At 43.3% G+C, this 27718-nt stretch overlaps 1 protein-coding gene across 5 annotated transcripts in view; it reads left to right on the top strand.

Annotated features, from left to right (window-relative positions):
- elmo1 (engulfment and cell motility 1 (ced-12 homolog, C. elegans)) overlaps positions 1-19227 on the top strand; it is a 117466-nt gene extending 98239 nt beyond the window's left edge. For all 5 annotated transcript variants that reach the window (XM_037093112.1, XM_037093109.1, XM_037093111.1 and 2 more), the window contains 6 exons: positions 4442-4605; positions 7476-7588; positions 12513-12620; positions 12850-12932; positions 15390-15467; positions 17705-19227. In XM_037093112.1, coding sequence (XP_036949007.1) covers positions 4442-4605; positions 7476-7588; positions 12513-12620; positions 12850-12932; positions 15390-15467; positions 17705-17905 — 747 coding nt within the window. In that variant the 3' untranslated portion in view covers positions 17906-19227. The remainder of the gene's footprint in view (positions 1-4441; positions 4606-7475; positions 7589-12512; positions 12621-12849; positions 12933-15389; positions 15468-17704) is intronic.
- Positions 19228-27718: the final 8491 nt, after the last annotated feature.

The following is a 27718-nucleotide window of genomic DNA, read 5'->3' as shown; positions in this document are numbered from 1 at the left end:
CGCAGTGTTAATTAGCATGAGTGCTGCCACATGGGCCAACAGAATTGTTTTCCTGCCGGAGACATGACTGCAAACAAGGCATATTAATGAATGTTCCCCTGGGACAGCTCTGCTGAGGCACCAGGGATGGATGGCAGTCGGTCTCCAGAGTCAGGAAGAGGCTGGAAGCTGCAGGTGTCGATGAGCTCTGCCATGAAAAGTAGCTAAGCTACAAGAATGTAAATCCTTGAAATGAAGTGCCGATTATTCTGTTTATTGACTGCTTTGTCTATAATGTGTTAAAGAAGTAAGAGTGCTAACCGGCTACCCTTGGCCTGTCTGGTCTCCAAATACCACTTTGTACCAGCAAGAAGTGATAGTCACATAGCCCCCAGTAATCTCACAAAATGTCAAGAATTGAAATGGGGCATACTCCAAGATGAGTTTCTATCAAGATGAGCTGTAAATCACCTCCATTCTGTATCCTCTGTTGTAAAACTGACCTCCGTCTGTGTTCAGTCCCTGTTCAGTGTCAAATCCATTCACCGATGGTGATTCCCCTTTGATCAAACTCTCGGAACATTGGCTCATCCAGCTAATGTGCTAATTAGCTAATAGCATCTAGCTACAGCCAAGGATATTTAGCAAAGAGCAGCAGTTGTTGGTAACCCTGGTGATATGCAGCCCTCTGTATTATTGGAGCTCCTTTCGAATTCTGGCCATATTCTACAAATTACACCTTTAGGGGGAGAATGTTCCTGCGAGACACACTGACAGACCATTTGTAATGTTAATGGGAGAATACATTAATTTGAAGCTTAACTATCTGGATTGTAAGGTGTGTGATTGTGTGTGTATGGAAATATATCACCAAAAGTTGTGATTAAAAGTAGCGGACAGGAGCGATGAATCAGTCGTAGCATGACTGCAAACTGTGGCTTCTTCCATTTGTCTGCACCCTGTTCAGCCCCAGCAGGAGGAAGAGGCCGGTCCTAGTGGTTGTAAATCTGCCGTTAGCTGGACACTTGTGGTCCCTCCTCGTGAAAATATGGCATGCAAAATACAGGGAATGACAGATGAGGGTTGTATGCGGAAAACAGCTGCCCATGGAGATGACATCCAGCAGTGAGAGTTGACATGAATATGTCAGCTGAGGAAGGAGCGGACAGCTGTCTCTATGGACAGATCGACAGACTACTCCACCATACTCATAATGAGTCCCTGCACACCTAGAACAAGTCTTGACCAGTGAGGGAGAGTTGCTGACCCTCGCCCTCTAATGGTTGGTCATTTGTGTGCTGGTGTTTATATTTTTGCTCACTTTGTTGCCAAAGTTGACCTCTACATGATAAAATCAGCTGAGATTTATAATAGAAAAACACTTGATATTGCACCACAGGAAAGGGTCTCGACCTGCATGTCAGGAATAAGGTCTTTGTACTTGGTTCTGTTGCTACTGTTGATGTTTGGACATCCGAGCAGGTTACAGACATAGAATGGCACTTAATTGACTTACAGCATGGCGCTGCTACAGTCAGAACTGTTGTCCACATTACTTGTTTCCAATAGAAGAAGTGTATAAAAGGTGGAGATGATCTAGAAAACAGATCAAATTTATCTGTTTCCTCCTGAGAAGTCAAACCAAATGATTTTACACCTTTTAAAATGCCTGATTTTGAATTGTCAGAAGAAATAGTCCAGCAACTTTAAACAATGCATAGTCAGTTTTCTCCAGCTGCGACATGCTGAATTTGAACAATGATATTATGAGGTTAATATTCTTTACACAGAGCAGAGCTTCCTTTCCCTGCATCTTGTCAAAAGCGATTTGAAGCACGTACTTGTGCTGAGTCACTGATGTTCTGCATCCACTTTAATGCCAGTTAGATTTGGGATCACACTAGAGAGGACCTCGTGTGCACCGATGTGGGTCTGTGACTGAGTTGTGTTGCTAAGTCAGACCATACAAAGGTGCTAAAAAGCCAAAAGCCTGCTCGTTTGACCCGACCATCCTCTTTTCTGTTGTCGCTGTCGGCCTGTATTTTTAATTTTTCAAGGTCAATTTGTCGCCCGTTTTTCGGAAAATACTACTGTGATTACCATCTTTGAACATATTTGCATTCTTAAAGCTAATCCTCGGATTAAATTGTGCATTTTCTTTTGCAGTGGGAGCTGAGAACTACTTTCGGGGCTTATCAGATACCAAATTAAAAAATGGGTTAATTCCATTTTTGTGGCGCCCTCACCGTGGAGCAACAGCGTTTCAAAAGGGGACTTGAACCCCGGCCACACAGTGAATGCGATGCTGATTCAAGAGGATTATCTTAGATCGCCTTTATTGTCTTGAGTTTTTCAGATTTTTTTCATTTTGATGATGGGCTGAGCTTTACGCTGTTCATTTTTCATTTTTGTCAACTCAAATTTTCTATTTATACCGCTCCCACCCCTGGCTTAGTCTGAATAGTCAGAGTTCAGGGGTTAGCAACTTGATGAGTAATGGCCTCGCAGTACAAACAGCAAGAACAATATTACATAAGACCATGTTTGGGATCTTGGCTCACTGGATTTTGGCATTATTTTTGAGGTTTAGGAAGCCCAGATGAAACAGGTTGGTACAGGGCAGGAAATAACACAAATTATGAGGCAAATCCAAAAACATCTACTTTTCTGTGCACATACACCTCAAAGTCTCTCTCACTCTATTGTCATTCACACATCCTGGAGAGAAGTGAGGCTGGAAATACTTGCATGTCTGCAAGTATTTGATCAACAAGGCAAGCAGAGAAAACCGAAATAGCGTAAAATCAATGGGAACAGAAGGGAAGACGGTCTATTTCTTCCTGTCACCTCAGTATGATCTAATCCAGTGAATCAGCATCTGCAGGCTCAGAGAGGCGGCTGCTAACAAGGCCGATCCATAATCAGCGCTGCTCGTCGCGTTTAGCGTCCCATCATCTCCAGCAAATGGAACAGCACAGCTCAACCTGGCTGGAGAAAAAAGTACATTTTTTTTGGCCAAATATCACACTGAGTGTCTCAGCAGGATTTACAGGCTCCCATCAACCGCTGCTGCCGGTGAAGTTCTGTCGTGTTTGAACAATTTCAACCTATTAGGAATTATGTTTGCTCTCAGTCCTGTCCTCCGTGTGTAGGCTGAATACGTTTGACAAATAAAGAATCAATCTTTCAGATATATTAGTGTTCAGATCCTAATTATGCCGAATGCAAATCAGAGTGCAAAGCTTAATGGAAGCAGCTGTCATTGAAGATTTCAGCTTAGGTCTCTTTTTTTTTCTTTTCTGGAGACTCAAGTGTACGTGCTGAGGTTTTATACTTTGGAAAGAATCAGTGCTTTATTAACTGTAGAAAAAATCACTGTAGCCTTGTCATAAAGCAACTCATACTGGGATTTAATTGCACTTTATATCCTAATCCTAAACATTGATTTTATTAATAGCTATTTATGCTCCATGAGTGTAGCCAAAAGGTTTTTTTTACACCCGGTTTGAAGGTGCACTGTGTGGTTTTGATCAGAACAGAAAGATCTTCATAGACTGACTTTTGTTTATGCCTCAACAAACTAGATAAACAAACCCTATTTGTTTTCACAACTGAATAAATTGAACAACCTGAGCTTAAAGGACACAAAAATCATACTGTTTGGCTTTGTTTACATGTGGCGGACCCTGCCACCTCTCTCGCCTCAAACAGTGTTCTGAGGATGCATTTTCCTCTTGTTTGTTCAGTTGTTGAGTTTGTATTATGACCTCATTAATAGTGTAATATGATATGAAATATTGAGTTAGAATTTCCTCACGCGAATATGTCTGCTATAGCGCTGATGATGAACCGATGATTATGAGCCAAGTGAATATTGGAGCATTAGATTTGAATGTGTGTGCGCAGCTCTGCAGCCTCTGTGTGTACAGTTTAATTATCTCCTGACAGCAGCGCATACACGCTAGGCTAATTGATCCAGACATGCATGATGTGTTTTATGTGCTGTTGTGGAGCGCTCTCCTATTGTATTGCTACCTCCGTTGATCACAAAGACCCCTCGAGTGGGATTGATGACTTGGAACACCACTCGTGTCATGCCTCTGCAGCCACGGCCAGACTAATGGTATTAGCTAGCTTGGGTATTATAGGCAAGTTCCGTCATGCCTTTCACCGATGCTAACAGCTGACTAGCCGCTGTTGAATTATTCTGCTTTGCTCTTTTCCTCTTAAGGCTCAGTGCACCAGACTGGATTAAAGGCTCCAGCGCTGGGGGAAAAAAAAAAATGAAAACCTCATCATTAATCCTGTTTGGAACTGAACAGGCGTTTATATGCTCGTCTGACCCACCAAAAATAGGCAGGGGGTTAGCTCTGGCTTCCTGACTGCTTTCACAGTCTCTCCACAACCTGTGTTGCTCCTGCATGCGTGATGATCTCACCCACCTCTTCTCTTTCCTCTGCAGGTAATGCAGGTGGTGAGGGAGCAGATCATGCGAGCGCTGACACTCAAGCCTAATTCCCTGGACCAGTTCAAGAGTCGCCTGCAGAACCTGAGCTACACAGAGATCCTGAAGATACGCCAGTCCGAAAGGATGAATCAAGAAGACTTCCAGTCCCGCCCCATCCTGTGAGTCAACCAACCAGTGACCAGTGTGATGTTTTTGTAGTGTGATATTCAAACTTGCACACCTTTTGTCAAAGGGTTGCAGTGATTGTCTGAAGCTGTAAAAGCTTGTTGGGAAGTGAAGATGGTGAGAAAATGCTGAACTTCAAAGTCCAGTGTGTAGAATTTACTGCAGTTTAGGGGCAGAAATGGAATGCTGTGTTCATCATCACCTGACTGTGTTGTCGTTACCTTAGAATTAGGCATTTGTATCTACAGAGGGAGCGGGTTCCCTTCCACAGAATCCCCCATGTTTCTACAATAGACCAGAGCAGACAAACAAAACACTGACGACAGAGATTGTCTTTTGCGTACGGGAAGGTGAAGTGAGGGGTATTCGATTGGTCGCAATCTGCAACCTCAGCGTATTCTGTAGTCTGACAGCTTTGTTTAAATGAAATATTAAACTTGGAACGGAAAAGTAAAACATTTTTTGTACAGCAGGAAAAATGTATAATTTTCCTGTTGTTAATTGCAGTTTCCCTTCTCCTCATCAACCTGCTCAGGACTCAAATGAGCACGTAATTTGCATCGACATAATTTGCATCTACATAAAGGAGCCGTGGTCATTAATATGCTTGTAATTACTTCCTTTTTTTCTCCTTTCCATTTGTAAGCTCAACGCCAGCTGCCGGCCTGAAGCAGCTTCCACCCGAGCTCTCCTCTCATGATTGAAAATATGCATTAAATTCAAATTGTCTGCAAAATGGCATTCCCAGTGAATGCTCCACAAACGACCCTCCAATTCACTAAGCATGGAGAGTGAGTGTGTAATAGATCATTCATTGACTGATCATAGATGCAGGCCCTGTAATGGAGAACATTGTTTTGACCGGCTTGTAGTTAATGGAGTAGCCAGCACTATTGAAAAACCGTTTGGCGGAGAGAGCTTGTCCCTCTGAACAGTAATCAATGCTGAGCCAAGGGCTTATTGAATCGATATCGGGAGGGTAGAGACTAAACTTTAATCCAAGGGGAGAAAGCAGAACAAAAGTGAAGGAAGCTGTGAGAAAATATACCCTGAAATACTTCTGTCATCTGTAGAATTAGGTTACAAACACTTTCATTCTTTACAACGCCTCTAAATCAGTTACTGTTCCTCGATTTGAAAAATAAGAGTATATGAGAATGCAACAAGTTTTCAAATCTCAGGCTGATGTCATGAGGCATTCTGTGAGAAGCAGGCGATAAGTAATTGAGTCAGACGCTGCAATGAAAAGGCCCATTTTTAAGGTTTTAGCGCAGAATGACTGTTGGAAACATCACAGGCTGACGCGTCTCTCTTCACCAGCATGAGACTGCCCCAGGGTGGAATTTTCCTCTAATCAATACAGTACAGTCATGACTTGTCAACATAATGGGGAGAGCATGTCAGGCGACAGATTTAAAGGAGCTCTGTGTTACCTGCTGCATTCGCTGCCAGTTTTCTGCTTTCGATTTTTGCAGAGAACAACCTTAGACATTAAAAGACGTTGAGGAGTAACAATTACGGCGTCAGAACAAAGCTGTGTCTCCTGAATAAAGTCATTTTTACCTCTGAAAGGACATCTTAGAGGTATTTTGCGATGTTTAGTAAGGAGGCCATTTTTGAAATGTATGCAGACATTTTTGTATTTGCTGAAGGTTGCTTGCACCAGAAAATTAAAACATCACATAAAGAATTCATGCAGCAGGTCAACTCAAAACTGCTGAGGATATGAGAGAATGTCAATACACAGCTTAATATGAATGCAGTCGCCAGAGGATTTGAGAGGTTTGATTCCCTTCTCTACCTCATGGATATCCCATGGATATAATTTACTGTGCAGGTGGCGGAAATGATTTTTGTTCTTCACTTCTTTCATCATTCAGACACTTGATACCAACCAGAGTGCTTCCTTAATAGAGGTCAAACCTCAGCCCTTTAATTCAATTCTCTGTGATTTTCTGCATTTGCCAGAAAGAATCCGTTTAAATTGAAACTGGAGCTGCTTCCTCAAAAGACCATCCAAGCTCTCAGACCCAAAAAAAAACTATTTCCAGCGCAGTCGGAAGAATAGCACACAAGGCGATAAAGCCGAGTTATCATCATCCATCCTTCCTCTGACGAGCCACGCCCTCCCCACTAGCTGTTTCTTTAACGCTGTCAGAGCCAATGTCCGACCACAGATCAATGTAATGAGTCACTGATGAGGCAAACACATAGACAGCAAAGGGTGAGCAGGGAGACAGATGAAGGGAGACAAGAGCGGGTGAGCCTCGAGGAAGAAGAGGAGGAAGGACAAAAATGTGATCAAGGACAAGCAGGAATACAAGAAAATGTTAGAAATGTGCAGCCTGTATTTGTCTAAAAAACCTGGAATTGTTCTTTTTCAGTTCTGGAAAAAGAACAAGACTTTTGACAGGAATGTAAAATGGAAGAGAATAGACAACAAAATAAAAGATTGGGAGCGGCGGTGCCACTCGGGTAGATAATATACATAATTCATGTTGAGTCCACATTCATATGCAACACAGACCACATACATGTAGATGCATGAATAAATGACAGTGAGAGCTGAAGCAGCACAGATTCCCACTGATCAGCCTTTTGGGACGCTGCATGACATATTTCTGAGTGTGTGGAAGTGTATCTGTTTTTGGCATTCTGTGTTTCCTCCTGACGGGGATTTCTGTCCGTCAGATGAATGTTGCACACCAGAAAACCTGGGATATGTAAAAGAATTTACACTTAAGTAGTTCGTAGCATCTTGGAACTTTGTGCCGCCTGCTTGCCACATATGGATGGCAGCGGTGTTCAGGAGTGAGGGAAATCTCTTAAACTAAAAATGTGTTTCCGAATGTCATTTTCTCAGGGAGCTGAGAGAGAAGATCCAGCCCGAGATCATGGAGTTGATCAAACAGCAGAGGCTCAACAGGCTGTGTGAGGGTACCTGCTTCAGGAAAATCAGCAGTCGCAGGAGGCAAGGTGAGAAACGGTGTACTCACATGTGCGCACACACACAAACACACACACGTCTGAACATGCATACATGCACAGATCCTAACTGGGCAGATCTCGGATCCGTTCAAGAAGGGAGATCTTCAGTTTCCTCTCTCTCCCCTCCTGTGTGTTCTTTATCCCTCCTCTCTGCGCCCCCACTCATCGCCTTATTCCCTTTGCGTTATGAAAACCCCAAAGGAGAAACAATATCACAGGGTCTTTGAAGCTCTGGACTGCTGTGGCGCTGCTGTTCACACAAATCTTTCTGGCTCTGTCAGCCTTCGAGGGAGAGACATACAGCGACACGACTTCCTCTCTTACCCAAACACACACAGAGATGCAGTACACACGTCTTTATGTCTTGAGACGCACAAACAGGCTGTCTTCCCCCTGCTTTTGCTCCTGCTGATACATGGCATGCAAAGAAATGCAAAGATGCACGAGGGCAAGAGCAGGGTAAAACACACATTAATACGCACTTGTTGAGATAAAATGTGTGTGAAATGCCTTGAGAAAAGAATTGAAAGAATGACAAAAGAGCTGACTGTGGTAACCTCGGGCTCTACAGTATGGAGGCGTAATGGAAATGATAAAGCAGCGCATATTTTGCTGAGACACAACACACAGTCAGACAATTTATGCATCCATTGTGAATGTCGGAGGCAGCGGGAGCCCATTCTCGCTCCCAACGCATCAAATACTGTGACCTGGTCAGTGGCCCGACACATCTACGCTTGATGCTGTAGTTACACCCCTAGCATCTGGTGCAGTGGTGTAAAAAGCGAGAAAAGTCGGGGGGATGGTTGGTTGGTCGACGGGTCAACCGCTGGACTAGAATCAGGGCTTGCGTCCCATGTGTGACTGAGTGTCAAGATTGATTTTTTTTTTTAAGTTAACACAAGTTACATTAGTGACATGACTGAACATAGTTATTTTAACCCCAAGTATGATTTTTTTGCTTGTAGTTTTGGTGCCTGAGCCTAACCAAATCGCAAAAAAATCACGTCAGTAGCATTCGTCATATAACATATACGTCAAACGGGAAGTGTCTATGAGCTTTATTTTGAAAGTCTAATGGGACATTGCGTATGTATTATTGCTCACTTTACCGTGGAGCCATTCACGTGCAAAACTGATGCTGGTAGAGCATCACGGTTTGAACCACAACGGCACTGACTAAGCTGCTGTATTCGACGAGTTGGGAGTAAAAAACGTGTTGTCTGAGGATATATAGAGATGTTATATAAATCTTCGATTTGTCTGTGAAGCCACCATGTGTTGAGTTTTTGGAAGTAAGATGCCCTGTACGCAAGGCATCTCTTGACTCCTGACTTAATTTAGTGTAAGTATTAATAGTATTCCATCTGAGTGATACAGTGGAGGAGACAGGAAAAAGGAGCAGCAGTCGGCTCAGATAGGAGCGTATCGGAATCACTCTGCCCGATAATGCGTTTCACACTGGCTGCCACAGGAGAGAAAGGAGATGAGGGAGGAAGAGAAAGGAGTAGCAGCAGCGGCAGCATTAAGTCTGTATAATATGGGGTGCCTCAGTGGGTAGAGCGGGTGTCTTGGCTTTGTCCTCGCTGCGTGTCACTCCCCCTCTCTCTCATCCTGTTTCCTGTCCAAGTCTTCATCTGTCCTGTCAAAAAAGCCAAAAAGGCCAAAAAAAAATACTTCAAAAAAAAAAGTCTGTATAACATACTGCTCCTCAGTCAGAGGGGGTTTAATCTGTTTGAAACCTGATCCCTTCACTCGTCTGTCCTCCCTCATGCACTTTTCCTCACCCCCTCTCTGTCTGCATATACAAATACACAAAATAGAAAAAAAAAAAAAAACAGTGACAAGCTCAGGTTTATTATTATTGCATTACTGTCATCAGCTTCCCTGCAGGAACTTCTAAATAAGTCAAATTGAATTGAGCGCAACCAGGTGGATTCTTCTCCTCTGACACCGATGTATTCTGGCGTTTTGAGAGCCTGATCACGATTCGCCTTGGCAGCTGTCACCCAGATATCGTCAAAGCTGGATTACAGACAGAAAAATGAGTTTAAGGGTTGGGAGGGGGAGAAAAATTATCTGGGTTGAAAAGATGTTGCAGGACAGATGTTCAGGTGGAAAGCATCACCGGAGATTGAGTATCTGAGCATCTTCTCCGTTTGTGGTCGGCTGATTGATGCTGGCTTTCGCGCAGTGACATGGATGCATGCACCGGCACACATACTAAACACAGAAGCGAAACCATTAGCCATTCAGAAGCAGTACGCCCGCACACAGCGGTATATGAAGCAATTCATGAGCCTCACTGGATTTAATTTGGCACACTAGCCTGTAGGGCTACACCCGCTTTACTCTGTTGCAATAGCATACTGACTGTTAAAGAGTCTTCTGCCTGCTACGAGCTAGCCGGAGCTGTCCTTGCCTCGGAGGACTCTTGAAGGAGTCAAGGACGGGCTGTTTCTCTACAACGCTCCAGAAAAAACTCCATCCTTCTCCTTGTGCCTCTCTGAACCACCTTCATGTGCTCCTTCCTTCAATCCACTCTCATCTCTCTTTCTTCCACACAGACTTGTTAATCCCTTGCATCTTATCCCCTCTGGTCTCATGCTGGTGCTTGCAGTATATCCATGCACCGGCAATGTGAAGACCGCTTTGTCTTCTGCAGACATAAGCCAAGCTGAAGAAGAATAAACTGAGCCCTATAGCAGATATAATTCTCTCTTGGTGTTCGCGTGAATTGAAACTTTAATCAAAAGCAGGGTGATGCATGCAAAACACTGAAACTTGGATTATTGGTGCCACACATTCTTGTCTTCTGTGTGTTCCTCAGATAAACTTTGACAGTGCTTGTGCTTCCTGTGAACTCTCTGTCCAACTGTTACGTGTCTTGTCCTATTTTTTTTTACATATGTAAAATGTGCTCCCCTTACATCCTTTCTCCTTCTCCCACTATCCTTCAGCATCTTATAGGACTATTTCAAAGTCCTCCAGCCTGCAGAGACAGGAGTACTACATCAAATATTAATTTAGCTGACTTCAGTGCAGATGACTGCCCGTCTGCCCATTACGAGGAGATGCTTCTCTCTCTAAAAGCTCAGGTTGATGGTGTTTGGAAGTTTGGAAGAAAGAGCACTACCTGTGCAATCTTTTAAGCGCAGGTTACCAGCAGGTAACAGCACTCGTGGGCTCTTAAGAGTGTAACTTGAGAAAAAGCTGCACCGAAGCAAAGCTAAAATTGGAAATTTGGCCTGATTCTGTTGAATCTCACTGTATGTTCACCCACGTCCCGGCAGCTGACTCAGATTAAGACAATTATAGTTTAAGTGATACGAGAATCAATCCAAGACACAGACACGGCGTCTTCAAGCCAACAGATGAGCATATGTACTTGTGCATAGTCACACATACACACACACACACACAAACTAGACACGCCTCGCAATCAGTTAAACGTCCTCTCTCAGAAAACTGCTCCACTCACAGCTGCCACACACATCTGCCCCCCCCCGCCCACTGTGGACCGGTGCCACTGTGCACCAGCCTGGCACAGCCAACTGTCTATTTTCAGCAATTAGGATTTGGACCGTGCCACCCAGGCACACGCCAGCCAGACCTCCCCAGTCAGTGCCCGCTCACTGCCAGCTCAGCCTGGTGCCCATGTTGGCAGGGGAACACCAGGTTGGTCCGCAGAGGCTGGTGGTGTAGGGCAGTGACCAGCGCTTTACAGCAGCAGCCGGTAGTTACAGACCTCCACTGCAGGAGGATTAGACATCACATCATCACAAAGAAAAATGCCCATAACTAAAACGCCAGATCTCCTAGCGATTTGCACCCAAGTGGAAACCCACCCTGACGTCCCCTATGGTTTGTGGACTCCCGTTTTAAGCCATGTTCAAAAAAGCTGTTTCCATCTTGTGCTTTTTGACACCAGGAGTGACCATATTCGGACAAGGTAGCCACGCCCTAAAGCATTCTCTGTGTTATGGTATTGACGTATCGAAAAAGACTTCAAAGTATCGATTGAGACTAAAACCTCATTAGCAAACTGTTTACTGAGGTAATAAATCATGTTAGAAGTAGGCTCATTTTCTCATAGGCATGCTACTTTTTGAAACTCCTCAAGTTGCCTCCTGCTGAACATAGGTTTAAGGCACTTTTGCATTGGCTTCACTTTACAGGGCCAGAAGCTCCATATTTTATATAATCTGTGCTATGTTTTTTTATATTGTCGTCCATGGTCCAGTACAAATTCTTCAAGTGCAGCCTATGTGTGCAGAAAAAGTGTGTATGAAAAGTATGGAAAAAAAACAGAATTTATTTGTGGACAGGTGGGCTATTGTTTGTATTCCAGAGGACAGTTTAAGCACAATGGTGTAAAATGGTCGCTTGACTGCCTTGTAAACAGAGCTTTTATTATTCAAATTCTACCATCAAAAAACTTTTTTTTCATAAAACACCACAGGCACAGTCGGCACTTCCTTACCTCTGGTGAGGACCTGGTACATGTTTGAGCTTTGTTTCATCGTGTCGCGCTCCCGGTTTCATCTTTGCTTCATTCAAGGCAGAGAAATCAAAAAGCCGGGAAATCCTCATGTGATCTCGACTTGAGTGTGTATATTGCATCGCTGTGATGAAGGCCAACTGTCTGTTTTGTTGCCCATCAAGATCCCTCCCTCATGCAGAGGCATCATGGCCCATCTGTGGATTTTCCTCAAGGCTGTTTTCTTTTTTCCCCCCATTTTTTTTTTTTGTAACAGATTCTTTTTCGCCGTGCTAATTTTCCCTCCCGTTGATGACTCATGAAATCCCATATGATGTCTTGTGCCAGCCGCTGATGTATTTCGTAAGTCTTCTAAATCTTGATCTCTCTCTGTTTCCTCCCCTCTGTCCTCCTCCTCCTGTTTACCTCCAGATAAGTTTTGGTATTGCCGTCTTTCTCCGAACCATAAAGTCCTGCACTATGGAGATTTGGAAGAGAGCCCCCAGGGTGAGGTGCCCCATGACTCCCTGCAGGACAAACGTGAGTGTCAAGGCAAACGTATTCAAATAAGTCAAGTCTACAGACTCTGTGTATGTGTGTATGGACAGTGTCATGGCATTGTGTGTTGGTTTTGAGCACTGATGGATCTGGAGAGAAGTTTAACTTTTTAATCGTTTGAATAAAGCAGCCGCCCATCTGTGATGTTGATGATGTTGTTGTTGTTGTTGTTGTCGTTGTTGTTGTTCATTCACTTCTGTCCTCTCTGCAGTGCCTGTGGCTGATATCAAAGCTGTTATCACCGGCAAAGACTGTCCTCACATGAAGGAGAAGGGAGCCCTGAAGCAAAACAAGGTGCGTTTGTGTGCACACGTGTGTGTGTGTGTGTGTACACGTGCACGCGTGTGGGTTGCTGGGTGTGTAACCAGGCGAGAGAATGTGCTTCTCAATGCGCGCGAGTTGCGTAACGTGATGCCAGTTACATAAATTTGCTTTGGGAAATAACACAGTAGCTTGGGTCTCGGTGCTCGACGCGGGGAGACGCATCCATCAGCGGCGATGTGTAAAAATAAACCGCAGAATAGTCCTTTAGCTGCAGACGCAACTCACACAAGAGCCACCAAACACATGCTGATGTCTTTTTTTCTTGCTGTTTAAATCTGAAAGTAAGACATCGGCAGACGTTGCCCTCTGCGCTGCTTTAACCAGGATGAAAGAGCCATCTTGTCTGGGGCTGTGTACACATCAAGCCCTCGCTCTCCTGCACTTTGCCTCTGCAAACCTCCGCCCACTCCACCTGCAGGACTCTGATATATTGGATCTTGGATAAAAAGCCTTGAAGACAAAGAGCACGCCTCCTCCCCGCTTTGTCTCCTTTATTACCTTGTCGATAAGTGCAGGTCTAGGAGATATGACCTGAGGGGGGGTCCGCGGGCCGTCTGGAAGGCCTGTCCCAGCCTTGTGAATGAGAACACGAGCACATTTCATTACTCACCGTTACAAGGCCGGGCCAAAGTCACCTCTACGTGCGTTAGAGCAGAGCTGGCGTCAGGACCATTTGTGGGACACAGGTGGGAGGGTGAGGTGGCAGATTGTGTTTTTTAGATTGTATTTCCCAAATTCTTACATTCTACATGCATACATCAGGAGCAGTTCTTCTATTAAGGTCGTTTCTTGTAATTATTCCGTGCGCATAGCTCTCCTGTGAGTCCATATTTACCTTATTCACCTTCTGTGAAGACATGCGTGCCTTTTTAGCAAACAGGTTCATCAGTCTGCCTTTCATCAGTGCTGCGTTTTCCATATCATTGCCGAAGCTCTTTGCTGTATGTACATGCAGACACACACAGATGACTGGAGGATACACTGTATGATAAGTGTGGATGATTGCATGTTCTGCTGCATTTACTTACATTCATGCGATTTGCGACGGGTTGATTCATGTGGAGAATGCTCTGCGTCTGAAGAGCAGGTGCGGATTCGTGCAGCACTATTAAAGAAAGGCTGCGGTGGGGAAAAAGAAGATCTAATTAAGCAGTATTTTATTGAAAACTCAATGATGGCAGAGAGGGGAGCTGCACTTAATTAGTTCATAAATAAACAGTTAAAAAGAGTTATAAAAAAACAAAACGTTGAGAGATGAAGACAGTACCCATTTTATTACACCAAATAAAGAGCAGAGTTGTGTCTTTGTGGCTGTAAAGTTAAAGAAGCTGTTAATTCACTGTGGGGATTATACTTATCTCATTAACAACATGCTCACAGTTGTCAATGCTAACATGCCGATGGTCATGTTTTTATACAACCTTTTCTTTTGTGTCTCTTAAGATTTCTTCATCTCTCTGACTTGATTTGGGGTTTTAAAAGCTGTTCGATTTTTGGTTTAAATACCCTCTCAATTGCTAAAAAGTTTATATTGAGGAAGGAATATCCAAACACGCGTTTCTTGAATTGAAATGGCTTAATTACAGTATTCTGATCATCATCAGCATCATGTCATCTGTTGAGTCTTGTAACTAAAGTTGTCAAATAAACGTAGGGGAGTAAAAAGCGCACTATTTCCCTCCAGGATGTAGCGGAGTGGAAGTATAAGGTAACAGAAAACGGAAGAGTAAATGTACTCGGTTACATTTTTATCACTGATGTTTCCCGAGTCTTCTGATCTGAGACAAAGCCCTCCGCTGAGCTGCAGCTTTTAAGCTCTCCGTCAGATAGAAGCGCACCTCGGCTGCAGTCTCCAGCCTCTGAAAGCGTAATTACCTGCTGCCTTACTAAATCAGATGCTAATTTCAAGCAAATTGCAAGCAGGCATTTAATGAATTGCTTTCATGTACACAAATCTGGCTCTCCGTGTCTCTATTCTGTCCTCACGCTACATCCGATTCATTCCCCACAAGAGACCCTGGTAGATACTGAGGGAATACACCCGGATATCGTATCACGCCACATCATATTCCCAGCCTCCCTGGGCGTTTTTCAATATCTAGTATCTGAGAGCATCCCAGATGTTTCTCTTTGAGTCCTAGCTCGCTGATACCTGATGAGTTGATGTGCAGCTGATGTAACAGATGGTGACAAGACGTGAGGAGGAGAGGGAGATTGTGCCGGTATGACAGTATTGTTGTGTGAATCTCACCTGTTCCTTTTTTTCTTTTGTACCTTTTTTTTTCCCTTTCTTTCTTTTCCCTCTCCATCCCACCTCCTCCTCCACTCTGTCACCATCTGTACCTCCCGCTCTGCTCTGTCTTTGCACCATTTTCTCTTCCTCACCCCTCCCCTCGCTCTCTGCCTCTCGCCCTGTCCTCTCTCCAGGAGGTGTTGGAGCTGGCCTTCTCTGTCCTCTACGAGTCCGACGAGTATTTAAACTTTATCGCTCCCGATAAACACGAGGTAAGCCGGCGGTGTTTGTGGACCGTGTGAGACAGAATGAACACGTGTGACTGCGCAAAGAGAACGGTTTTGTGTATATGCAATTGTCTGTTTTATCCTGGAAATGATCACTAGAGTGTGTTTAAGCAATTTATATGTACTGTGCTGTATCTTTTTTTTTTTTTTTTTTACAACCTTGCCGTGAGAGTTCAGTTCATTGAGTTTTATGGGGACACGTGCACACATTGTACAAGCATAAATGTGAGCATAAATTAGCGGCCACTTAAGATTAGATAATGCTAATTGCATACAAAGCTATAGAGGGAAACAATAATACTTAACATAGCTGTAGATTTACAAGTTGAATTCATAAAAATGAGATTCACAGAGTTCCCGTAAGGTTTACACCCAAACACACTCTGTGTATTCTTGACATTTAACAAACATGTTTAATGCATTTACCTCCAGGTGAATCATTTGAAAAGCAGATTTTGTTTAAACATTTTGAACCCGAACTGTCAAGCTGTGTTTGTGCTTGTTTGCCTGTTAACGCCTATAAAAGTGTTGCTCAGCAGACAAGTGCGAAAGAATCAGCACGAGTGTGTGTTGCGACACACAGTTTCAGCATCAACACCGCAATGTGCACGCGCACAATAGTCACATCGCAGGAGCAACTTCCTTGCTTGTTTGATACAAGAAACAAACTTTCTCAGCTCTCATTTCACATGACTCATCTCCAAGAAACGTCTGTCGTGCATAATTGAGTTAGCGACAGGCAGGCATGCACAGCCAACCGCCATCACTCTTGATCAGTTTGATAAAGTGAACTCCCCTACATAATCCCCAGCCATCATTCTAAAGTGATTAATTCTTAACAAATTGAGCTATTCAAGTTATCTGGAAGAAATCCAAGTACATATTCGTATTGCAGAGAACCCTGTCAGACCTGGTGTGTATCAGATCAGCTACGTGCTCGTGTGCATGCCTGACGCAAACCAAACCTTATCTTACCTGGAATAAAACGCGCCAAGTCTTAGGTGGGATCCCCAAGTAATAAAAACTTAGAAGACAGCCACAGTAAGAAGCACCCTGATAATTCATTACTACAATATCTATTGCTTTATAAGGACTTGATCTCAGTGATGTAAAATATCACTTTTAAGGGCTCAACGGGTTTTAACAGGAAACTGCGATCCAGGCAGTCGAAATAAAAGAAAAGGTGTCAGACGAGGAAGGTGATGATAAAAAGTTTTTATTAAGCGGCTAAATCATAATGGTGCGAATCAGTAAAAAGTCAACATGTTTTGATTGCTCTCTCTTCATCAGGGTTTCACACACGGTATGGGCGTGGCCTCACGTATACAGCAGCAACACATGACACCAAGAAACCAAAACACCAAGTTTGATGAAACAAGGAAATAACATAACATGAGATGAGATGACAGAATAGAACCATGCAGGAAATAGACACCTATATATGATATAGAATATTTCATGATACCACCATTTCATATAATATTAAAATGCTGTCATTTTAACAGCTTTTAAAGGCATCCAGGGACATTAAGAATTTGCAAGTATGAGTTGGGGATATGGATAAAACCACTTGGTAAATCCACCTTTTATAGCACGATGTTAATATTTAACTTGATAGTATAGTACAATTCTAGAAAATCCAAATTTCCATTAGAGACGTCTCATTGATTTGCAACATAGTCTGTAATGACATAATACACTATTAACATCTAAGCTACCGTGATATGAGCAGTGTAGAAAAAAAATCACCCAATCTGTATTCAGCTTTGAATGGATTTGACTAGCATCTTGACATTAATGCGAGACTTGGAGTTTACCTCAAAGAGTTTCCGACACTGTCTTGTAGCTATAATGACTGGCAACAAGTGGAACGGGGGTGCTTTTGTGTTTCATAGCGTACTAGTACATATTGCACACAATGCGCTGATACTTCTTCAAAGGATAATTCACATCATATTCACACCTGCTTGAAGCCAGAAACCTTTTTTTTAAAACGTAGAAGTTGTATTCAGGACGAGAGGGAAGAAGATGTCCCTGCTCCATTTCTCCTGAGTCACAGTGTACACACACTTTCCTCCCCATGTCTCTGCAGCAGCAGGTTGAAGCCACCGCCTCGCTTTCAGAAAAAAAACACGTCGTCTCATTATAATGTGGAGGAAATATGTTGGATTTGTGGCTCCTGATGTGTTCAAATGTATGGCTCTGCCTGTCTTTCTCTGCAGTACTGCGTGTGGACAGACGGTCTAAACGCCCTCCTGGGGAAGGAGATGACCAGCGATTACACCAAATCTGACATGGACACCCTCCTCTCCATGGAGATGAAGCTCCGCCTCTTGGATTTAGAGAACATCCAGATTCCCGAGGCCCCGCCCCCGATTCCCAAAGAACCCAGCAACTATGACTTTGTTTACGACTGTAACTAAGACGAACGACCCCACGGGCCCCGAACACCAACCCCACCCGGCACCTACTGTACTCACTGGACCAATCCCACCCCCTCTCCTTTTCTTACAAACTGGAACAAAAACAAATAAAACCACATAATATAAAAAATGAACTGTGATTGAAAGAAAAAAAAATTCCTCTTGCTTCTGGCTTCATAAGAGCGAAAATGGTGCGTAGTATCAGGCTCGCTGCACTTGAGGGACTCGGGGTCGACGCAGAGTCATCGGGTCGGAGAAGAGAAAAACAGGAAGTGCTCGTTCAGCCTATCATTGGTCGCCCTGCGTCTTCTTCCTCACTCTCTTCCTGTGTCTGATGTTTTAAAAAAAAAACCTTCACTTATTCTTCTCGGCCGAGGCGCCCGCTGTCATTTTGCTTGAAGAACGTCATAGACAAATGCTTAGAAAATTCTATTTGATTCAGCTTCCTTGTTGTCCTGGCTTTATGTTGACTTTATTATTTTTCCTCAGGGCTTTTGTGGGGGGGGGATGATGGTTGTGTAGGAGCAGGGAGGGACGGGGGTTTTGTGTTTTGTCGTCAGCTTTTCCAGCAGTATTTTCTGTCACATTCTCACTTTACAGTATTTGTGGCAGCTAAATCTTTCCCAAGAGGCTGGAAGGAAGGTTGAAGTACATTTTAAGGCGAATACTTCAGTAAAAAAATGGTCTCTTATATCCGCTGTCCTGCTACACATATACTGAAGACTGTTAGAACAAGTCGATCCTCAAAATCAAGGCACTGTACGACGGTAACAAGCCTTTACTTTTGAATATTCGTATCTTAATGTTACTATCCCACCGCTGCTTTTCGCATATTGTACACACCTACACAGTGGCTTTGCCCAAAATGACCGTGAAAGCACCGCCACACGTCCAGACACACACTCGTCTCTCCCTCAGTTGAGTCTCTCTCGTTGTAATGACTGCTGTACACAACATTCCTAAGCAATATTTGAGCTTTTTTCTTTTTTGTTCATCATTTGTAAGATGGTCATAATTCAGTGATTTTAAAAAATTGTGAAACTGCCAAGTAGTTGGTATTACAAAGAGGATGTTAGTGTTTTTGGTAAAAGGGAAGTTGTCTTTTTTGTGTGTGTGTGTGTGTGTTCAGGACTAAATGGCCACAAAATTGAAAGTTTATGTATTTTTTTAATTTAAAAACAAATCATGGTTGTTATTTCTAGTATGATTTATATATTTTCCCTCCTTCCTATTTAATACCTTCGGATGTTTTCTTTTCTTTAGGATTTTTCAAAGCCCCTCAAAACTGCTGTTTACATTAAAGATTTAAGAACCGTAACTTATTTTTCTTTCTCTTCCTCTTTTCATTCACCAACCACGTGCACTTAAAGGACCATGCCGGTGTTTGAAACATTGTGCATTTGTCATTTAAACTTTCCACCACTTGGAAAAACCCAAAACGTGAACCTGAATCCAACTGAAACCAAACCAACACGTATACTTTAAAGTCGCATCCAAGAAAATATGGAGCAATGTGCAAGTATGCATAACTGACTCTGTAAATACCCTTTTAATGTCACGTAAAAATGAGAAAGGCTGCACAAATGTAAGTCATTGCACCACAAAAATATCATGTAAAGTCATATTTACGCATTTGTGGATCGGTGAAAGTATGGTTTTACATATTTGCAAATCACTCCATATTTTTTTATAACAAATAAAAAGAAAAATACTCTTGTGGCTAGTACATTTTTTTGTGTATTATGGGACACATGTGGATTGTCTTCTGTGGGTTACAAATATTTAAGAACCAATTAAAACTTCTACATGTTGAGTGAAGCCACAGTGAAGATTTTTGGATTTAATAGGAGTGTAAAGGTGAACGCTGCAACGCTGTTTTTGCTGGGAAGCTTTAGAAACGTTTCGTGGACTGCGACACTTCGCCTGATTTCTGCCTCTGTTTCGGGGTGAGTAGATGATGACTGAATTTTCATTTTTGGGTGAACTTGTCCTTTAATGGGTCCATAACAATAAGCTTATGGTACAACATGTAATAGTTTAAAACTCACAGGAGACATTTTTTCTGCATTGAGTGCTTTTTGCTTTTCACGCTTTAATCACTTTTTCCTGATTAAAAGTACATACAGTTACCTAAGTTAACATTTGAACACTTCCACTGCTCATCTCACACACACACACACCTCATGGTTTGATAAGGCTGGAGGCGTTGCGCACAGTGGCACAGTTTTCTCCACCATCACACCACCTCCTCTTTCAGAGTCTCCAGCTTCACCTCCTCCTGTCCAGCTTGCACAGCCTGCAGGCGTCCTCTGAGCAGCCGCCGCATGCAGCCACAGCGGCATCGAACCGTAACCTCAGCAGAAACTGGTCAAAACTTAAGGACTTTTGATGAAAATATGGCGATACTGTCTCGTGTCACTTTTCTGGAACACTCTTGAATTGTTCACATTTTATCTTTAATAAATCAGAGTTTCTCTGCGCAAATGTCAGTTGTCACGCTTTCTACATGTCAGTGCCATTTTAAAAAGTGATGCCACTTCTAAACCGTAGAATTTGCTCATCATCTCAATGCTACAGTAACTGAATCAACATGTCATCGTCCTTAAATATTTAGATGGAAAACAATCTGTCAAACCCTCCAGTCATTCATGAGGCTGAGTTATGGTCTGCCTTGGTTTCTAAGCTGAATATTTCAGCTCAGGTTGCCTTTGTGTGTGTGAGTGTCCTTGGTTTTGGTGCCTGGTTTTTCCCATTACATGCATGGCTGTGTCACAGGATATTTATTCCCCTGCACACAGGTCGTAGCAGTCCCTTACTCCTTTGTGTGTGACACCATTTCCTGCTTGATGGCTCTATCTGCCAGCCAGCACAGAGACCTCCACTGAGCTCCGTCTTCAGGGGAAGATTGTTTACTCACCAATGGATACTGATGCCCCTGTGCTCATTAGAAATGTAAGTCAGAGCCTAACAGCATCTGTCTCACACTCTCTTGGGCAAAAAAAAGAAAAGGCACTCTCTTTCTCTCTCCTGCCTGCCACCCAGTACTTTGATACACTCACACACAGCGTGCAGATGTTTCAACTGTCACACTTAAATGATTTCCATCCTGGGAGTGGAAGCTGTGGTGTGTTGTTGGCCACTCTGTGAAGCGGATTACGCGCTGGAGCCGGTGTCTCAGCTGAAAGTCTATTAGACACTCGTTAGCGAGGATGGAAGAGTTAAAAGGATGGAGAGGGACGAAGAAAGAGGGAGAGCTCAAGGGAGGTCATAGAAATACAAAAGAGAGCTTTAATGGCTCTGCCAGGGCCCGACAGTCCTCTTTTGTAAATCTCAAACATACCAGGCACCTAAATACACCTGATTTTTTTTTTTTCATCAATATCTGTGCATTGTTCCTCGATAAATTAGCAAACAGATCTCATACGGTTAAAGAAAGTGAGAGAAAAAATCATAGATCCATCCCCTTATCTGGATCTGCACCAAATGTTAATGGGCTCTATTCTGGGCTGAGACCCATCCAAGTGTCGTGAAAATCTGTTCAGTCATTTCTGCTGACAAACCAACCAACAAACTACAGACCATTAACTTGCAATAAAACAGGGGTCGTGCCAGGATTGTGACATAGCAGAAATGTTCACAGACAGCGTGACGTTGCTGAAGGTTTCTTCCCATGATGCCTAGTCACATGTGCTCTCACTTCCTCCAGGAAGTTACAGTGACAGCTGACCGAAATGAAACGCACAGATACCGCAAACAATGTACAGACTTCTCTGGCTTTAAACATTGTTGGAAATATTTCGGATAATGTAAGTGCACAGCTCAACAGAATATATGACAAGGATGTAGTCGATTTTTGCCCAATTTGATGCAGAAATGTTTTACCAATTAAATCCTTAAATTTAAATACAAAAAAACAGCATGCACTTGAAATCAGTTTTGTAAGAAGCACCCAAAAGTCCTTTTTAAGTAAAAGTAAAGATACTGTGTTAAAAATCACTGAAAGTGAAAGTCATACAAAAAAGTATCCACTTAGGTATTAAAAGTAATATTCTGGAGATAAATGTACTCAAAGGTACAAGTAAAGGTAAGTATTTTTTTGAATCTGGTAATCATTGTTTTTAGTCTAATTGCTTATACGATAATTTGATTTAAAAATGTGTTGCTTTGGCTCTAACACAGCGTGTAATCTGAAAAGTAACTAGTAACTAAAGTAATCAAATAAATGAAGTGGATTAAAAAGTACTTCAGTATAGGGTCAGGGTTTGAAATAAAAATATTCAAGTAAGGTACAAGTGCCTTAAAATTGTATTAATGCACAGTGGTAAAGGTATTCAGTTACATTCATTCATCACTGCTGAACTACAACTTCATGTGACGAGAAGTGAAACTTCATGTGAAATGACATCTCAACATAATGTAACAGACGGGAAAAGTGACAGCAAACTGACACGTAAATTGCAGGCCTACTATAAAGTGCAAGTGTTTTCTATTATTTTGCCTTGTGAACGTTGCTTTTATTGAGATATTGATCCAGATTTGATTGACGCGCGCTAAAACCAAGATTTAACCTTTGACACTCGCTTATACACCTCTGTGGGATTCTTATGGCGATATCTATCCACGTCAATTATCACTAAGTGTGTGTGTGTGTGTGCGTGCTACTGAAGGAAACAAGCTGGCCAAAGAGCTATTTTTATTTTTACTTACCATACCCTGATCCCCCCTGGCGCTCATTGCCATCATGTGTTTGCGTGAGACGGCAGAGCGACAGGAGGGAAGAGGACTTGGCTGGCCTCATTACAAGTTTCTCGGAGACTTCACGCAGAGTGTGTGACAGCAGCCGGAGGGGCCGCGGCCAGCAGGGTGCAGCTCCTCTCCTCATCCAGCAGGACACACTAATCAAATCAGATTAAGGCTGGAACTGATTATATGGGCACGCGCTCTTCCAGAGCAGCCTCTCAGACAAGTTGGCATGACATCCAGACTCGTCAGCCTTCTGCCCTCGTTAGTGTCTGCCGATGGTGTTTGTAGGGTCAACACGCCATCAGAGAACAATTCATACTGGGTGCAACGGGTGTCGTCTCATTTTTCGAAAACAAAATTGATTTCGCCTCCACGTTAGGGAGGCAACGGGTGTCGTCTCATTTTTCGAAAACAAAATTGATTTCGCCTCCACGTTAGGGAGGCAGCAGATGTTATCAGCTGCAGATATCTCAGCAGTTTAGTGAATAAAACCAATTTGGTCACTGTCTTCATGTGACACAAATCCTTTATCCTCCGCAAGGCCGGACCACATCTCACACTGGATGCTGCTGCTGTCTCGCTTCTATATTTACAGCTGTAACGGCAGACTTCAGGTCAGGAAGCTTGTGAACGTTTTAAAGATTTTATGCTGCCTCATCAAAGTGTCTTCAAAGTGGAGAAGGATTAAAGGTGAAGCCAACACAAACAGACGAGCTGTACTTGCTATTCCTCGTCTTTTTTTTCGCTACTGGATGCGACGCCGCAGTTCAGTCGTTCCCCGAGGGCGTTATCGACGAAGCGTCATCCGACTGGAGTAAATCACAAATCTAATGGTGCCAAAAAGGAGCAGCTAACAGGGGCCGAGAGAGGAGAAAATGCGCGAGAGCCGCTCCAAGTTTTCCCGCCCGTCACTCCTATTGACTTGTTTTCTCAGCTTGTTGTCTCTCAGTCTCTCATTACCGGAGACGTTTGTGGACCCATCAAGAGGCGGCAGATAGGAGCTCTGCTACACTGACGTTATTGATCGGTAGAGGGACTGATCGATTGTCCCTCGCGCATTGTTATTCACCCGGCCCGAGAGCAAGATGGCGGCCAGCGTGGGGCAGACTGAGCGATGCTGGGTGCTGCAGACACATCGGGCGAGAGCAGAGAGTTACAGCTTCAGTAGCTCAGATTTGACCTCTTATAGCTCATAATTGCATAAATGTGTTTGTCTTTTTTATTCTGAATAAGAAGAAGACTGAATTAAGGCCCTGAGAGTCCTGCTGTTTGTGTTGTGTGATCTCTTAACTTGAGGTTTGAGGTGGACGGGGCTCAGTCAAGAAAAAGGGAATGCCACTGACGTCTGAGCACCAATCAGGGTGTGGCAATGTTTGGATTAAGTCTAATGACCAATGAAAGACTGTTTGCTATGGTTCCATCCCAAATAGTTCTGATAAAGTAGAACAAATTATCTTTTTTTTTCTGTTTTAGCGCTTTAACACCCAAGGATGTGGGCCTTATTCAGAATACATGTCTGTTCATGTTCAAGATTATAGATTCACTTCCATTCATTTCATTTGATCGCCTGGCTGCAGACGAAGCCGTAATGCAGATATCTGACCCAAACCAAGATGTTTTATCAAACCTAACTCATTAGTTTTAGTGCCTGAACATCTTTCCTTTTTTATAAACGTTGACATGATATTTTGGGCGTCAGTGGCATATTTCTCAACCTATTTAGTGATTTGTTGTTGTGATCTGGGCCTTGCATTCACCAGTTTAAAAAAAAAACATCCACAGACTAACTGGATATGTAAATAAGCAATTCTTCAGGTTTGGCGTATCAACTTTAAAGGTGATATGTCAATGTTGTGTTCCAGAGTGGCCATAAATGTATCGCACGTTTAAGGTTTGAAAGCAGCAGGGAGTGTAGAATAAAGGGTGGCGCCGTTTTCCTTGAATCCGCCACATGAATGTAAATCTAGTGCCCTCAGATCATTTCTCCGCAGCCGGATAATGATGTAGGATTTGTCACCCTCCTACATTTGCAGGGTATTTACTGTACGCTTCATATTCTCGTGGTAACTCGGGTGTCTCACGCGTTAACAGCGCAAGCCTAGAGCTGGTCGGTAAACTTCCTCGCTGGATGGAGGAAGATGAGCGACGGCTGTGCCGGCCCCTCCAACGGAAGCACCTGGGGCCCTGGGCCAGGATTAGTAGGGCGAAATGATTGCATTAACCCAGACAAAGATCATCCCTGCAGAGTGGGGAAACTGTGACTTAGATAAACGGACACAACTCCGAAATTGATTTCCACGCCCACCACAACAGTTGCCTAATCTCGGCTATCTCGGTGATGAATCTGAAAGTCTTCCCTGGTGCTGGTGTGGCGATTGATTGAAGGGAGAGCTGCAGTCGGTCGGTGTTTGCAAGAGTTACACAAGCACACCGGGACCAATGCATTTCTAACAGGCTGCAAGAGGAGCAGCCTGCCAAGACGCATTCACCCCGAGAAAAACTGTCGTAGATTAGAGGCGATTGAGTTTATTTCTATCGCCTTTTCCCTCATAAAGGAGACAAAACTATTGGAAACAGCACTTCCCATCACAGCTCTGGAGCTTCCACTCACATCATTGGGTTTGAGATGCCTCGATTTCTATTTTCTTTCTTTGACCCCCCTAGACTCCCTCAACAATTCAGAAATATTTATGATGTCTTTCCTTGTTGGGTAAAGTTTGAGTTAGAGAAAAAAAGTGCACATCAAAAACTACGTGAACTGGGGAAATGTATTCATCCAGAACTCGTGTTTGCCTTGTAATTATTCTAAAGAAGGATGGCGTCTGTATTTCTGAAATGCCTTCACTTTTTATTTCTTTATGCACACCAGGAACCATCTGTCAAGAAGAAACAAAACCTAACGGAGCTAAAATGGTCCCAAAGTCACCTGTCATCTCTGCTTCTCATTCATTCTTTTTTTTTTTTTAAGAAAAACATACATTTAAGTCAAACCTCAGCATGGCATTTTCTATTTTGATGTCCTCTTTATGTCTCTAAACCGCCCTCGCCGCTCCCTTTTACCCACTTTAACACGCGTAAAACTTTCTATTTTGGTGAAAAGCAGCCTCAACAAGTGAACATGTCATACGCAAGTCTTTTGTTCTCCGCTGCGGCGCTCGGGATCTAATTCTGGTGAAGGCTGACACCTCTTGATGTTATAAAATGGACGGGTACTTTGTTGTCAGCCGGAGCCTGTGAATCACTCGGGATGGTTTGAAGAGCGCGAGGCGCCACTGAGGAAGGGGGAAGAAGAGGAGACTTTTTTTTTTTTGGCGCGGCAACAAATGAGCTGAACTTTGCCTCGGGAGTCTGTTTTTGGGCCGCGAGGTTTGCTCCTTTTAATTGCTTCAGAGTTTTCCGAAAGTCACCATATGTTCAGGCGTGTCTGGCTTTGATAGAGAAGACGTGTGGGGGGAAATGAAAGATGGATGGCAATGTACTGAGGACCACGGGAGATGTCTGTGTGATGCACCAATAAATCTTTAAGATTTCCCCGCTGCCAGCCCCACCCAAGGCTGCACCAAATGAAACCTGGTGGGAAGCGGCGACTGTCCTCCAACTAGGTGACCTAATGGGGGGTCAGTATGCCCAGCTGGTGCTGCTCCTAGCTGACCCTCTCTGGAGATAGCCAGCAGAGAGTAAAAAATACTGCGTCACACAGTCAGTATTATCACTACATAGTACATATGGATGCACCAATCTGACTTTGGATATCTACTGATACACAGAGGCCTTCTGATGTCCAGTACTTGCGTTTCAGTAAAATATTTAGTCCAAAACACAATATCCCATGCCTAAATAGTGACGAAAAAGCAACCACTTGCAATTTATCTGTCAGAAATGCCATTCACTACATTCCATACGCCAAAATTCATAAATTTGAGTGAGACCGACCTCTGCACGTTTGAACGTCACATCAAATGAGTACATATGAGCTTCTATGCCCACCCTAAAGCCAGCAACAGCTTATGAGTGATCGTGATCCCATCCCCCCTTTCCTGAGCCACTTACACACCGGCCACAGGTTGACTGACGCATCATGTAGCCAATGTGTGTGTTCGAATGTTCGTGCTATTGGGGCCAGTTACAGATCTGCAGGCTTGTTTTTGCTTGGAAATATTCCATCAAGGCAAAAATAATAAATATTTCAGCGTGTTTAAACTCCTGTAGATAAACGCCAGAAGCGCTTTCAGAGCTTCTTGTGATTCAGACGATAACCTTCCAAAAAGAGCCCAAAACCATGCCCGCACTCCAGATGGTACAACAGCTTTGGATTTACTTTGGGGCTGGACTGAGATCGGTGTTTTAGGATCGTTTTGCATACACTTCCAGGAATAGTCAGAAGTGGCTGTATGAAGCATTATCTTATGTATAAGGCTTGGCTTAACCATCACTTTCCTAACCTTTTTAAAAACAAAATGTAAGAAGAAACATACATCGATACAAATGTACTTAATTGTTATTCATCAAAATAATATTATCCACCTATCTGAGTCAGTATCAGATGGATATCCAATACCAGTATCGGTGAGCACCTTTTCCCTTGTCTGCACGTCCCTCAGACAGTACCATGAGACAAAAATGCTTCTCATCAAAGTCATAGACGTCATTTTTGTTTCCTCCCTGTTTGTGTATTTAAATAGAATTCCTTGCGTTACAGTTCCACATGTGTGAGCAAAAAGGGACGGCAATAGATCCATCAATGCGGATAGAGAGAGAAAAGTCTCCCATTGGGCCTTTTTTTTCTTTTCTTTTTTTTTTCTTTTTTCCGTGCTGCATTGTGTTGAACTGACACGAGACTAATGTGAACCAAATCCAGCCCAGTGCGTCTATATTTACCACTGCAGAACCTGCCAGAGCCGGTGTGTGTGTGTGTGTGTGTGTGTGTGTAGGATGGCAGCGGGCATTGCGCTTCAATAAGGAAAATACTGTCAAGACAGCTCACTGCAATGAACAGGCTGAAGACTACTGGTGCAACCTCAGGTAAGACTTTCAGCTTTTTCAGATGCCCTGGGACCCTTCAGGACCTGC

The sequence above is a fragment of the Acanthopagrus latus genome, chromosome 3 (assembly GCF_904848185.1).
Source record: "Acanthopagrus latus isolate v.2019 chromosome 3, fAcaLat1.1, whole genome shotgun sequence".
Taxonomy (NCBI): domain Eukaryota; kingdom Metazoa; phylum Chordata; class Actinopteri; order Spariformes; family Sparidae; genus Acanthopagrus; species Acanthopagrus latus.
This window is presented reverse-complemented; position numbering and strand designations above follow the sequence as displayed.